Consider the following 14,382-nt stretch of genomic DNA (forward strand, 5'->3'; position numbering starts at 1 on the left):
AATTTTTTTCACGACCTAGAAATTTGCATTGTATTCTTTGTAATAATTACCCGAATGTTAAATAAAAATACAAAAACAAACACAAAATTAAGAAAAGAACATGAAAACTGAAATCTAAAATATGAAATACACATGTAAAACAAATGACAACTTTGAATGTACCAGCGAAGGACATTACTAGTATAGCAAATTGGTAGGATATATTTTAGCGAAAAATAATCGGACAATTTAGCGTCCAAGTATATTTCATAATAGCGATGGATTTTTAACCCTTTCAAGTGAAAGCTTAGGTTACAAAGGCCCATTGTAATTAACCAAAATAATTTTCTCCTTACATTTTCAAAATAGAGAGTAGTTGAATGATTAATTTTAAAGTCAAAACAACACAATATTAAAATGAGGGTCTGGACGGGGGTCCCTCCTCTTTTTTCTTTCATTTAAAGACCATCTTTCTCTATACTTATTTATGTTACCCATTATCCTCTATTCTTTATATTTTAAGAAACTCATTATTGTCTATTCTTTTTTTTTTGTCCAATTTTCCCTTTTTTTAAATTTGTTTTCCCTTTATTTATCATTTGTTTGCCCATTACTCTATTCTGTAAACCCTATCCATGCCCCTGAAAATGTCATGAACATATATAATAAAATAAAAAAACAGTACAGGAAGTCAAAGTACTTTGCATTATAAAATCTATTATTGTAAAACATTAAATACATATGCTTTTCTGAATTAAGGAGCGACCATTAATCTTTTGTTATTTTTCCTTTTTTTTATACTTCTTTGACAGGATAATATTATTTAGTTTTTTATTGTTATATTATATATCTCGTTCATCATCAGAACATCTAAGCTTTAAAAGAAAGCTAAATTATATTATCAATATTTCACAAATAACATACTGCTATGTACAAATGACTCACGCAGGTAAACGTGATATTGTAAATAGATAGGTCGAAAACACATCGACCGGAAACTACCCGAATGTGAAATTCCCCAACTTTTGTTTTCGAAGTTAAGCTATAAAGAGCTTCAGGGAATATATAGAGGTCACTGTCAACATTGATAAATAAGGTTAAGTATTATTGATAATCTGCTTAAATTATATATCGCTTTTTATGTTCCGGGTATAGTCTAATAGAGGATTTTACGAAAGGAGTATACACTTATCACAAGCAGTGAAACGCAGTTTTCGTGACAACCCCGTTTTAACCTGCGAGTCCAGTCGAACCCCCTACCCCGTTACCTTAACTTGTAATTCAGAAATCGTTTAACAGAGAAAAGGAAAACTGAGGTATTAAGTTTTTTTTCTCTCATGGGGTATATTTCAATGGTCCCTCTTTTAAAAGTTGCTCATTGTCGCTTTATTATAGCGGTTGATATAAATTTTAGAGGCAGTCAGATAAGCGACATAAGTTATACTTCTTTGGTATCGAACATATCATATATGCTCATAATGCATGTGTTATTTATTTTACATTTTTATATTTTGAATAGATTTCTTTTGGTGAATGGGAGATAATCCAAACTTGAAACCCTCCGTCGACAGTGTAAGAAACATGATACGCTACATTCATTTAATTTCTGTCGCTTCACCGGATAACTGTAATATGTGAATTTGACTAATTGAAGGAGAAATAGTTGTGATTTTTATCTTATCGTTGGTAAATGAAGTTTATGATTTTTTGTGTAAAAAGTTCAAAAACTGCATATTTTATACAGAAAAATTAGATATTAAGTACATGTAACATCAATTTCATGCATGAAAATTAGTTATGTGATTTTAAGAATCCTTAATGAAGTTATACATACTATATGTAATGAAGATAGTGAGAGCATGTTAAAACAAAATTAAAAATGTAGACAAGTGGGCTATACGTCAATAAGATAGCAACCCAGAGACAAACAACTCCAAAAAGAGGTCAGCATTTAGCTTATTTTTCAGCTTTTGAAATGTGTTTAAAATGCACCAATCAGGTATATGTGTACATAGATGATGTTTGGAACAGTGTACTGGTTATTTAATGAGTAGTTAAAGATCCCTGCATGGCCACATTTAGTTTCTTGCCAAAGTGCACAAAACACCTTTATAATTATTTCAAATCACAAACAATAACAGGTTTATGTTTAAGAACAATATGTAGACTTTAGATTAATGATTGTTTATGCAGTTTTTTATGCGACTTCCCGTATATTCTTTACAAATGCGACTATGTTTAGACATTTAATGCACTTATATTTAACACCTGTTTAAGAAAACAAGATATAAATGCATTGTTTTCTCGATTTTTAGTTCAAGTGTAATACGCCGAAGTTGAATGCAAGATTGTAAAGGCTCTTATGGCCATCCGGAAGAATAGCTTTTCTCTGCTATCCTGCTATTATTCCGGCCATACATAAAAATGAATAATGAATACAGGTTTTGCTTATGTGGTTATTGTAGCTTCCAATGGAGAATGTAGTGGCAAAAAACTTGATGTCCTCCCTTGCAAACACTGATTCATGAGAATTAGAACTATTCATTTTTTACACGTTCTTCACGAGGACGTTTCTGATTCATGATAAACTCAAAATAAAACGTTCTGGAAAATAGAAGTGATAAAAAAAAATTATAAAAACAGAATTATCATGGGAATAAACTCCTCAAATACTAAATTTGATTTATTTTCTACTGGCTGTTCTATGGAACACGCCGATTCCCCGTAAATATAAACAGCTTGTCAAATGAAATCAAAAGAAAAATATCAACATCGATTGATATGCAGCTTCTGAATCACTTGACAAAAAATTGTGCAAAAGAGTGGAAACATTCATTAATAAATTTACTTTATAGTATACAGCATATTCAGATTTTTTTTTATTCTGAGGGAATGGGGGTTCAAAAATGCCTCCGCCCTCTTTTTATGTTCTACCTATGAATATTCTGCATAGTTAGAAGTCGGTTCACTGATGTATGGCTTCTATGAATTCTAAAGAAAGATCCTGATTTTATTATTTCCTTGAAGTTTGGTTCCAATGAAGTCAAATGATTTTGCACATTTTTATTTAAAATGTTCGGTTTTTAACATACAGAAAATAAGAGAAAAGGGTCGGCACAAGTAAACTGCCCCTAAGTAAGATTGTGTTTATGATAGCAAAAATAAATTTTTTTTTTATTGAAAAAAATCAATAAAACCGAATTAAATAAAAAACAAAAGTCAAGGCTTATCAGTGCATGTTCATAGATCTCCGTTGTTGTAAAACTTAGAAATAATGTATCCAAGTATATTTGATTTAGTCGTTTTCCTGTGAATTATTGTTATGCATTTTGCCTCCATTAATACAGGTAAGCTGTAATGGGTACGTCAGAAATTTCAGTTTGATTGCACGCTTTATCCCTCTCAGTTTACGTGCACACGCTATTGTTCTGGAGTCTGTCCTATAGAAATTTGTTTTAAAGCAATCACATTCTCTATAATTTTCTTTAGGACATCTTTAAAAATAAATTACGATCTCCCGATTCTCAAAAAGTCCATTGCATACGCGCGTTTGCAATCCTAGACCTCATTCGGGACACTTTCCGCGCCACATGACAAAGCCGTTGATATTGAACATTTGGGCATGCGCAAACGGATGGCCGGAAAAGTAGAGATTTTTAATTATTCTTCCGGCTAGCCAGAACAATAGACACTCCGTATATTGTATGATTGCCAATGAGATATCTTTCCACCAGAGACCAAAGGCGAATGATTTAAATGTAAGCACATATAAGGTACTGTACGACCTTCATCAATGATCAAAACGCAGACACTTTAAAACCTTTGCCGTGAATTTTCATTTGATGATACGGCTATTAACGGTATTACAGGAAGATATTAAAGAGCTACGTGTGAAAATAAGAAGATGTGGTATGAATGCCAAGAAGACAACTCTCCACCAAGGACCAAATGACATAGAAGTTTACAACTATAGGTCACCGTACGGCCTTCAACAATGAGCATAACCCATACCGCATAGTCAGCTATAAAAGGTCTGGAAAAGACAAATGTAAAACAATTCAAACGAGAAAGCTAACTGCCTGATTAATGTACAACACAATGAACTAAAAACAAATATGATATACATCAACAAACGACAACCACTGAATTACAGGCTCCTGACTTGGGACAGGCACATATACAGAATGTGGTGGGGTTGAACTAGTTTGTTGGTGCCAAACCCTCACCTAACCTGGGACAGTGGTGTAACAGTTCAACGTAAGAACAAACTATAAATATCAGTTGAAAGGGCTTAACTCAGCAGATCGATACAAAGCTAGGGTATTTATACATCCCCATGTTTGTTAAACTAACCAAGAGTCACAGTGCGTCTTAAAACTGGTCACTGGTATTTTTATAAAGCACATTAAATTGGTAATGCAAAAATATGTTAAATACCGCGATCTCTAAATACATGGAAATTAAAATCTTTTCGATTTTCCGAAGTTTTGGTAGTTATTACATCTTGTTGGATTCTCTAAGTTTAATATACATAGCAGCTTATTAATAATCTGTTGCTACTTTTTATCATTTGGATTGATTGATTGATTGTTGCTTGTTTCATGTTCAGTAGAAAATATTTCATACATGTTCAGGACGATTGATAATTTGGTATTCAACTTTAGAAAAATAAACTAATTTGATCCTTTTATTAAACAAGATGTACGTTTGTGCACTTATATCACAGACACTTGTCTCTGAATTTCCCCCTCTATATATACCTTAATATAACACAAGGTACTTAATTCGCATTTTTGAAAAATGTACCCCTGTCGAGAACTTCCGTTATATTTCGATTTCTCGGTTATCTACCCCACTAAAACTTGTTATGCCGTAAATCTAACTTATTGTCGGAATCATTCGTAGCAGGCCTCCCCAAGTATGCCAACCGTAATTATTTCGTATACCCACAACCGATTGAAAATATAAGTCTCGCAGTAAATGATTAATGTGACTGTGACTTACCCCCTTTCATATTTCAAAAAGGTATGACTAATAGTTTTTTTATGTTCAAGACATTACTTTTCTGTAAATAGCACATGGAAGGAACTAAAAATGTGTCGCCAGGTAACCAGACTCAAGCTAGCGAACAATAAGCCAGCGAACAATAAGATGCATCAAGCTAGCGAACAATAAGAAAACGCGACAACATGATCATGCATCAAAACCGAAGACTTGCAATAACATGAAACGGCCTTTTAAATCTGATGACAATAATTTCCAGTAGGAAGACGAAATGCAATTCCATTTTTAAACAGACAAAGTTAATTTGTTATTCGTGTATTTAATACAATTTTTGTTTAAGCCGGGTATCTTATATTCCTTTTAGCTAATCCTTTCTCTTTTTGGTATAATAATGAAACAATTAATAACAAAAGTTCATACCAAACTAGTGTAACGATACAATTAAATCTTCTGCCTTATATATGCGTTTGAAAAGAAAAGGAAAAAAAAACCGACTGATTATAGAACGTCAAGTATTTTTTGTTAGTTTTCTGTAAAAAATAAAAGCTGATCACCATTATACGCAATTTTCTTCTTTTCTCAAAGAACTAGTGCATTTTTCTCTTTATTCAAAAGCATGTCGTTACACTGATAATTCATCTATTATATTTCGATAGGAAGAGTGATGAGTGTAAGAGTGGCACACAAATAGAACAAAAAACGAATTGACAAAAAGATTTTAGTTAATATACACGACAAATTTTTTTTTGAATCCAAGACGATGTGAAATCTGGACCCAACCCCCTCCAAACTATAATCTGTAAAAACTTCCCTACGACAAAGCTTTTGCCCACTCTAAGTACACTTGATAGGCAATTGCCTAAGCTTGCCTGGACCCAAAGACTGAGGTTGGTAAAGTTACGGAATTTTTTTAATTGAGGTCCAAAGTTGGGATATGGTGACCCAACCCCCTTCCTTCTTTAATTCATAAAAAAATCCCTACGGCGAAGCTTCTGCCCATACTAGGAACATTTGATAGACAATTGCTTCAGCTTGCCTGGACCCAAAGACCCAGGTGGGTAAAGTTACGGAATTTTTTTAGTTGAGGTCCAAAGTTGGGATATGGTGACCCAACCCCCTTCCTTCTTTAATTCATAAAAAAGTCCCCACGGCAAAGCTTTTGCCCACACTAGGTACATTTGATAGGCAATTGCCTAAGCTTGCCTGGACCCAAAGACCCAGGTAGGTAAAGTTACGGAATTTTTTTAATTGAGGTCCAAAGTTGGGATTTGGTGACCCAACCTCCTTCCTTCTTTAATTCATAAAAAAGTCCCCACGGCAAAGCTTTTGCCCACACTAGGTACATTTGATAGGCAATTGCCTAAGCTTGCCTGGACCCAAAGACCCAGGTAGGTAAAGTTACGGAATTTTTTTAATTGAGGTCCAAAGTTGGGATTTGGTGACCCAACCTCCTTCCTTCTTTAATTCATAAAAAAGTCCCTACGGCAAAGCTTTTGCCCACACTAGGTACATTTGATAGGCAATTGCCTAAGCTTGCCTGGACCCAAAGACCCAGGTGGGTAAAGTTACAGAATTTTTTTAATTGAGGTCCAAAATTGGGATATGGTGATCCAACCCCCTTCCTTCTTTAATTCATTAAAAAGTTGCGCACCCTACATTGATACATAATATAGTTCGCTAGCCTTTAACAAAAAGAAGAATGAAATCTGCTTTTTCAAAAAGAAATTTATTGACACAAACACATTTGTCTTGAAGGGTAATCATTTGAAATTGTCTATTAAGTTATTTTACAAAAAATGTTATTTTAGGAACTATTTGGATGCCGAAAGTACGGAAAGCCATTTCACACAATACATAACTCCTACTTGAAAAGTAACTGTTGATAAAATAACAGGGAATGCTGTTTACACTCAAGATTTAACAAAACATAGAAATTTATCTGCACAAACCAACAAAATATAAATAGTCAACTGACGACAATATCAAATAAGTAGATCTTTATAATGAGGAAAATCTTTTGTAAAAGTAAACGGATGATGACGGCGGACGACTACGTACTGCAAACGACAGACGTTAAATATTCTAAAAAGCCGACACTGACCCTTTAGTCCAGGTTAGATATAATAGTTAATGCGTGTTTAATATTACACAATATTTCAAGTTAAAACTAGAACTGTCTATTAAGCTGGACTTATAACCGAGCGTCTTGGTTTGACTAAGTATTCTAGTTATTGAAAAACATGTTGCTAAAGAAGCTGATAATAATAATTTGGTCTTTTTCTAGTATGGTACTGTAGTTTCATGTGATATATTTTTTTTATATCGTGGAAAAATGTGAACAACAAAAACAAAGCAGTAGGGGCATCCATGCCCGGTTTAAAGGATTAAAATTAGGAGGGTAGGGGTCTCCATACCTTAATTTTGCAAGTCAGCTGAAGAAACTCGGTGAATTGACTGTCCTCTGCTATCTGGTTCGGGCAACTTCAATGCCTTACCTATCATGATCTTCGTCGTAGGAAATTTTCTAACAATTAAAGTTTGGACGGAAGGATCTCCTTACCCCGACTTTGAACCTCAGTTGCAGTAGTTCCGTGAATTAAACTCACCTTGGTCATCTTATCCAGGCAATTTTATGCCATTCAATTTCATCTGTACCTGGTGTGGTCATTCTTTGCCGCGTAGAGATTTTTTTTTTACGAATTAACGTTTTTGAGGGGAAAAGGTCTCTATATCCCAACTTTGGACCTCAGTTGCAAACGTTCCGAGAATTTATCCAACCGGAGCATCTGTTCCAGGCAACAAATAGGGAATTGCCTATTTCATTTGTTCCTAGTGTAGAACAAATCTTAGCCGTTATGATTTTTTGACATTGAAATTAAAATAGGGATGTGAAAGGGTGTGCAAACCCCAAATATAAAAACAGTTGTAGAAGTTCTGGAATTTCGCCCACCTGCAGGTTCTGTAGGTCCAGGCATCCGTCTGCAATTGCCCATCATTTGTTAGCAGAGTGGACGAAAGCTTTGCTGTGATTTTTTTTACGAATTAAAGTTAGGAGATATGGTCTACAAACCTTGGACCTAAGTTGTTAAGGTACCGTAACTTTACCCATCTTGGTCTTTGGGTGTGGGCAACCTTAGTCTATGATCAATCAGTTGTAATTAATGTGGGCGAAAAACTTTGCCCGATGGAAATTTTTACACGAATTGAAATTTGTAGGAGTAGCCAAAGGGTCTCCATACTTAAATTTTGGACCTCATTTATAGGAGTTCCGTAACGTTACCCACCTGGGTCCTTTAGTCGTCCAGGCAACATATTGCCTATCATTTGTACTTAGATTGGACAAAAGCTTTGCCGTAGGGACTTTTTTACGAATTAAAGTAGGAGAGGGGTAGGGTTACCACACCCCAAATTTTGACCTGAGTTGCGGAAATTCCGTAATTCTACCCACCTGGGTCTTTAAGTCCAGGCAACCTTAAGCAGTTGCTTATCATTTGCACCTAGTGTGGACAAAAGTTTGCCGTAAGGACATTTTTTATGAATTAAAGAAGGGAGGGGGTTGGGCCACCGTACCTTAACTTTGGTAACTTTATCCACCCGGGTCTTTCAGTCCAAGCAAACACTACCAGTTGTACCTAGTGTGGACAAAAGCTTTGCCGAAGGGACTTTTTTACGAATTAAAGTAGGAGGGGGTTGGGTCACCATACCCCATCCTTTGACCTCAGTTGTGGAAATTCCGTAACTTTACCCACCTATGACTTTTAGTCCAGGCAACCTTAGGCAATTGTCAATCGTTTGTACCTAGTGTGGACAAAATCTTTGCCGTAGGGATTTTTTTATGAATTAAAGAAGGGAGGTGGTAGGGTCAGGTCACCCTACCCTAACTTTGGACCTCAATTAAAAATGTTCCGTAACTTTACCTACCTGGGTCTTTGGGTCCAGGCAACTTTAGGTAATTGTCTATCATTTGTATCTAGTGTGGACAAAAGCTTTGCCGTAAAGTATTTTACGAATTAAAATAGGAGGGGGTTGGGTCACCATACCCCATCTTTTGACCTCAGTTGTGGAAATTCCGTAACTTTACCCACCTATGTCTTTTAATCCAGGCAACCTTAGGCAATTGCCTATCATTTGTACCTAGTGTGGACAGAAGCTTTGCCAAAGGGATTTTTTATGAATTAAAGAAGGGAGATGATAGGGTCACCTTACCCCAACTTTGGACCTCAATTAAAAAATTTCCGTAACTTTACCCACCTGGGTCTTTGGGTCCAGGCAACTTCAGGTAATTGCCTATCATTTGTACCTAGTGTGGACAAAAGCTTTGCCGTAGGGACTTTTTTATGAATTAAATTTGAGAGGTGGTAGGGTTACCATACCCCAACTTTGGACCTCAATTAAAAAAAATTCCGTAACTTTTCCCACCTGGGTCTTTGGGTCTAGGCAACCTTTGGCAATTGCCTATCATTTGTACCTAGTTGGGACAAAAGCTTTGCCGTAGGGAAGTTTTTACGGATTATAGTTATTAGACATAGGTTTGGATTCAAATAAATTGTCGTTTAGATTAACCAAAATCTTTATGTCAGCTCGTTTTTCGTTCTTTTTGTGTGTTACTCTTACACTTATCACTCTTCTAATTGAAATATGATAAATAAATGACCAGAGTGACTATTTTCTTTAAATAATTAGAAAAAAATGAACTAGCTAGTTCTTTGACGATGGTTATCAGCTTTTATTTCTACAGAAAATCTAACATTTTTTGTTCTTTTCTTTTCAATCGTATATATAAGCTTGAAGATTTAATTGTATCGCTACACTAGTTGAGTGTGAACTGTTGTTATTAATTGTTTCATTATTATAAAGACAACAAACCATCTCTAATCAGAGAAAAAAGAGAAAGGATTACCTAAAAGGAATTTTAGGCTTTAAAATAAAGTTGTATTAAATACACGAATAACTAATTAACTTTGTCTGTGTTAAAATGGAATTGCATTTCATCTTCCTACTGGAAATTATTGTCATCAGATTTATAAGTACGTTTCGTGTTATTGCAAGTCTTCGGTTTTTAGTCATGATCATGTTGGCGCGTTTTCTTATTGTTCGCTGGCTTATTGTTCGCTAGCTTGATGCATCTTATTGTTCGCTGGCTTATTGTTCGCTAGCTTGATGCATCTTATTGTTCGCTGGCTTATTGTTCGCTAGCTTGAGTCTGGTCGCCAGGTATGGCAAAATTCGTCGAAGCTTTGAGCCAGATATTAAGAAGCTGTGGAGCGAAGTTATAATTATTGGTTATTTATAGAACGTATGTATGTCAGCGGTTGTCCCTGCTATTTAAGTTTATTTTTGTTCACGATGTCTCCAGGCCTCTCCGATGAAATCATTCAAATTTTGTATGGATTTGGCGTTGTGTCGGATGAAAGGTCTTTTCTATGTTACAACCCTGGTCCAAATGAGGGGGTATTCTGGTTTAGCTTTGTCCGTCTGTTTGTGCAACAGACCATCCGTCCGTAACGAATTTATGAACAATTATAAATCAGGTCTTCTTGATGTTTGTTTTTTTTTTTCATTTTCCAGATGTCGCTTCATTTTTCTAGCCACTGTGGAGAAAATACTGTCATTAAGAACGGTGAAGCAGAATGGAAGTCTGTTTATTCTGGAGGACTTTGCTTTTCTGAACGGCCAATTGGAAGAGATCCACTACAGATTATAATAAATGGAAGCAGTCATATTTCTCTTGGGTTCTTGGAAAAGAATCCGAATGAGATCAATATCAGAGATGTTTTTCAACAGATGAAAATTACGAATGATATCCGAGTCCATAAGTCAACTTTTACTATATCCATCAAAATTTCCAATAATGGGCGAGAAGTTGTTCTCGACAATGAAGACAATTCAAACGTTCGTTTTCCTCTTGAAAATGGTATCGCATGGCTTGCTGTTTATATACAATTTGGTTCAGCATCTGTTTATCTAAGTAGGTATATGTAAATTGTAACGTATATTTGAATAAAAGGACTTTAAAATTGGTATTTGCTACTACTTCTTCGCCAGGTATTACGTTTAAGAATATGTGTATGGTGATATGTCTTCCTGTGGACTTTTCCCTTGTGTTATAGCATAACAGAGCCGACTCAGCGTATCGGTCTAGTACAGAGCAGGGCATATTCACGTCACATAACTTAATCGGATAGTATATATACATGTAATATTGTTTCTTACTGGACCTTAATTAGCCATAAATCAATTATTCTTTTTATTGCAGTGTCTTCAAATGCAAAGTTTCTGCAATACAGTGGTGAAAATATCAAGCTGACAGAGAAAGATAAAAAGGCTTCGTTAATAGATGAAAATCCAGCAGCTATATGTTATATAGACAGGCATTTGTATAACGGAGAAGCCATTACGGTGCGTATAAACCCGGTAACAGACCCGAATAAGATCAAAACATTTTCCGTACCCAGCCGATACTACATAAAATTTGGCTTTTATGAAGAAAAATCGAAGTCGTTTAATGACAATTTCTCTAGATTGTTGAAAGTTACTGATAAAAAACGGAATAATGTATGGGAACCGATTTTTGTCCTCGAAAAAAGTAAAAGTCAAGGTAATCTACAAATAAGTCTGTCCGAGTCAGGATCTTTCAGTTTTTCATCTGAATCTGGAGAAAGCGGAAACTTTGAAATTCCGAATTACGAAAAGGCGAACGGAGTTATTTGCGTATTTGAACTGTTCCGTGTTAGGGTAAAGTTGCTTAAGGTAGCACGTTATCCAGCCTACGACTATGCTTCATCGGCGACAACTTCACCAATTAAACTTGCAGCGACAATGTCACCAATAGACCCTGCAGCGATAACGTCGCCAAAAGACCCTGCAGCGATTACGTCGCCATTAGACCTTGTAGCGAAAACATCACCAATATCATTAAATGAAACTCTAAATATAAATCAAACCTCGTTGTTTGATTCCAACACGGGACTAAAGTTTTCCAAAAGTAATGAAACTACTTCAAATAATGGTGACTGCGAAACTAAAACCAAAGTTATAGATGATGTGGATACAAAATGTTTGCATAATCACTCTGAAAATGGTTTCAATTTCCACTTTGATGAACAAACAAAACCAAAAGTTCTGGGAATCTTAAACGATTTGCACTGCAATAAAAAAAATGGAGACAAACAGGAACATGAGAATTACAATCTAAGTAAAAAATCTTTTTTGACAACAGATGACAATTTTGCCAGCAGTTGTGATTTTTCAGCAAGTAAAAACGGAATAGAAGATGAGATAAAACAACCTCTGGTTAGGAACGCATGCTCAACTTCCAGAGGAACCGCTTTCAACATACCGATGTGTTCAAATAGACAACTTGTGAATACTACCACAAGCGATTCAAACCATTTATGTAATAAGATACCCCGTGACAAACAAGATTTGGAATTTAACAATAGGATGGCGAGACAAAATACAGAACTTAAAACAATGATAGAAAAGTTAGAAACTGAAAACGAAAAATTAAAATATGAGAACTTAAAACTAAATCTAGAAATCGAAAACCAAAGTGAAAAGTCAACATTTAAAAATCAAGAAACGCAAACACAAGATGAAAATCTGACTATAACAAACACACCTAATAGCTCGTCATCAGAAACTTCAAAATTAAGTAGCACAATCCAGAGACATTTCGTTCGGTTCGTACATGACCTTGAGATACCCGACCTTTGTGATCATCTTTACCAAAATGGTCAAATTACAATACAAGACTTCGATGATTTACATCACCAAGTCAAACTAAACAAACGTGAGGCCAATCGTTCCTTACTAACACTGGCCAGGAAACGGGCAATATGTTATGACACTTTTAAGGCTGCCTTAGTTGCCACTAAGCAAGAAGGTTTAGTGCAGCTACTCTGATATGATAATCAATTTAGTTGAAATGGAATAAATGAAATGTTATAATATTTTTTATGATGTGTTATTGTGTTAATAATTAAACTTGTCAGTTTAAAATGTCGTCATTTCAAAATAGTAATAACATAAACGGTACCAATTTTACTGCACCAGATGCGCATTTCGACAATCAATGTCTCTTCAGTAATGCTCGAGGCCAAAATATTTGAAAATCCAAAGTTTATTAAAAAGATGAAGAGCTATAAACCAAAAAGGACAAACAAAAGTTTAGACAAAGCCGGGCAAGGAATCAGAGCTTTGCATGAGTAAACTGTTTGTACAGCTGTTCTATATATTTGATTCATTCCAATTACCTCCGTGACCGATTGTTTTAATAGTACAAAAATCATAATACTAAGTGATTTGACTTTACAAATTTATACAGGTCTTCAACAAATTTATCATGTTCTAATTTTGTTGTGGTTGCCAATGACAAAGCTATTTCAATTATTTGGCGGTTATCTCTTTTAAATAAATGAGGGTCTTGAGGGGGGTCCTTTCATTCCTTTATATTTTAGACCATGTTTTCTTTCTATTTTTTTAACCATTATTCTCTGTTCTTTATATTTTTTGTCCCATTATTCTCTTTATTTTTCGTCTATTTTTTTCCTCTTTCCTTTCTTTCTTTTCCCTTTAATCTGCACTTTTAGCCCATTATTTTCTATTCTGTAAACCTCATCTAGACCCTCATGAATCATCACATATATACGACTCACAGAGTCAACCAAACTTCCATGTGAGGGTCCCAAAACAGTTCGTGGCTGAATGAAGCTTTATAAGAATTTCAGACTAGGATGATTATGTTTTACATTTCTATGCTTTCCTCTGAAACTACGTTGTGAAATAATGATTCAATATTATTTCAAACCAGTATTGCGTCTTCACACGGTCAAAATAAATGTCCGCTTTAAAAAGTTTCCTTGAAACTACAAACCTAATATTACCATACCTTACAGGAATAGATGGCTTAGGCAAGGCTCTTTCTTTCAATAAAATTGTATTGTATCCAAATTATTTACATTGATATTTAAGGTAAATAACATACATGTTCACGATTTTCTTTGAATTTAACTAGTCGCCTAAGACGCCTTGTTTGTTCCATATAAGGCAGGACGATTCAAGAACAACAAAATACCATCGTGGCTAAAGGAATGAAAACGAGCCCCCGTAGAGTACTGTCGATTGTTATTGTATGTTCTTTTATTATTGTATGTTCTTTTATTATTATATGTTCTTTTATTACTGTATGTTCCTGTATTACTGTATGTTCTTTTATTATTAATATAAAAATAAGAAGATGTGGTATGATTGCCAATGAGACAACTCTCCACAAGAGACCAAATTACACAGAAATTAACAACTTAAAACGAGAAAACTAACGGCCAAATAGTGTACAAAATAATGAAAGAAAAACAAACACGCCATACAGCAATAAACGACAACTTTAAGTTCTTTTAT

At 34.9% G+C, this 14,382-nt stretch overlaps 1 protein-coding gene across 2 annotated transcripts; it reads left to right on the top strand.

Moving 5' to 3' along the window:
• The first annotated feature begins 940 nt into the window (after positions 1–940).
• LOC127721573 (uncharacterized) lies at positions 941–14,171 on the top strand. Of its 2 annotated transcripts, XM_052228343.1 has the most exons (3): positions 941–1,075; positions 10,552–10,951; positions 11,240–14,171. In XM_052228343.1, the coding sequence occupies exons 2-3, from the start codon at positions 10,552–10,554 to the stop codon at positions 12,886–12,888; spliced, it is 2,049 nt and encodes a 682-aa protein (XP_052084303.1). In that variant the 5' UTR covers positions 941–1,075; the 3' UTR covers positions 12,889–14,171. The 2 variants fall into 2 exon arrangements, with proteins under 2 accessions (XP_052084303.1, XP_052084304.1); XM_052228344.1 differs by lacking the exon at positions 10,552–10,951 and having other exon boundaries at positions 944–1,075.
• Positions 14,172–14,382: the final 211 nt, after the last annotated feature.

The sequence above is a fragment of the Mytilus californianus genome, unplaced genomic scaffold, assembly GCF_021869535.1.
Source record: "Mytilus californianus isolate M0D057914Y unplaced genomic scaffold, xbMytCali1.0.p SCAF_12, whole genome shotgun sequence".
In the NCBI taxonomy this organism is placed as follows: domain Eukaryota; kingdom Metazoa; phylum Mollusca; class Bivalvia; order Mytilida; family Mytilidae; genus Mytilus; species Mytilus californianus.

Bases quoted from the DNA above. Each gene is read 5' to 3' on its own strand.
- LOC127721573 (XM_052228343.1), top strand. From the start codon at position 10,552: ATGTCGCTTCATTTTTCTAGCCACTGTGGAGAAAATACTGTCATTAAG. The intron at 10,952-11,239 runs GTAGGTATATGT...TTTTTATTGCAG, and splicing joins TTCAGCATCTGTTTATCTAA to TGTCTTCAAATGCAAAGTTT.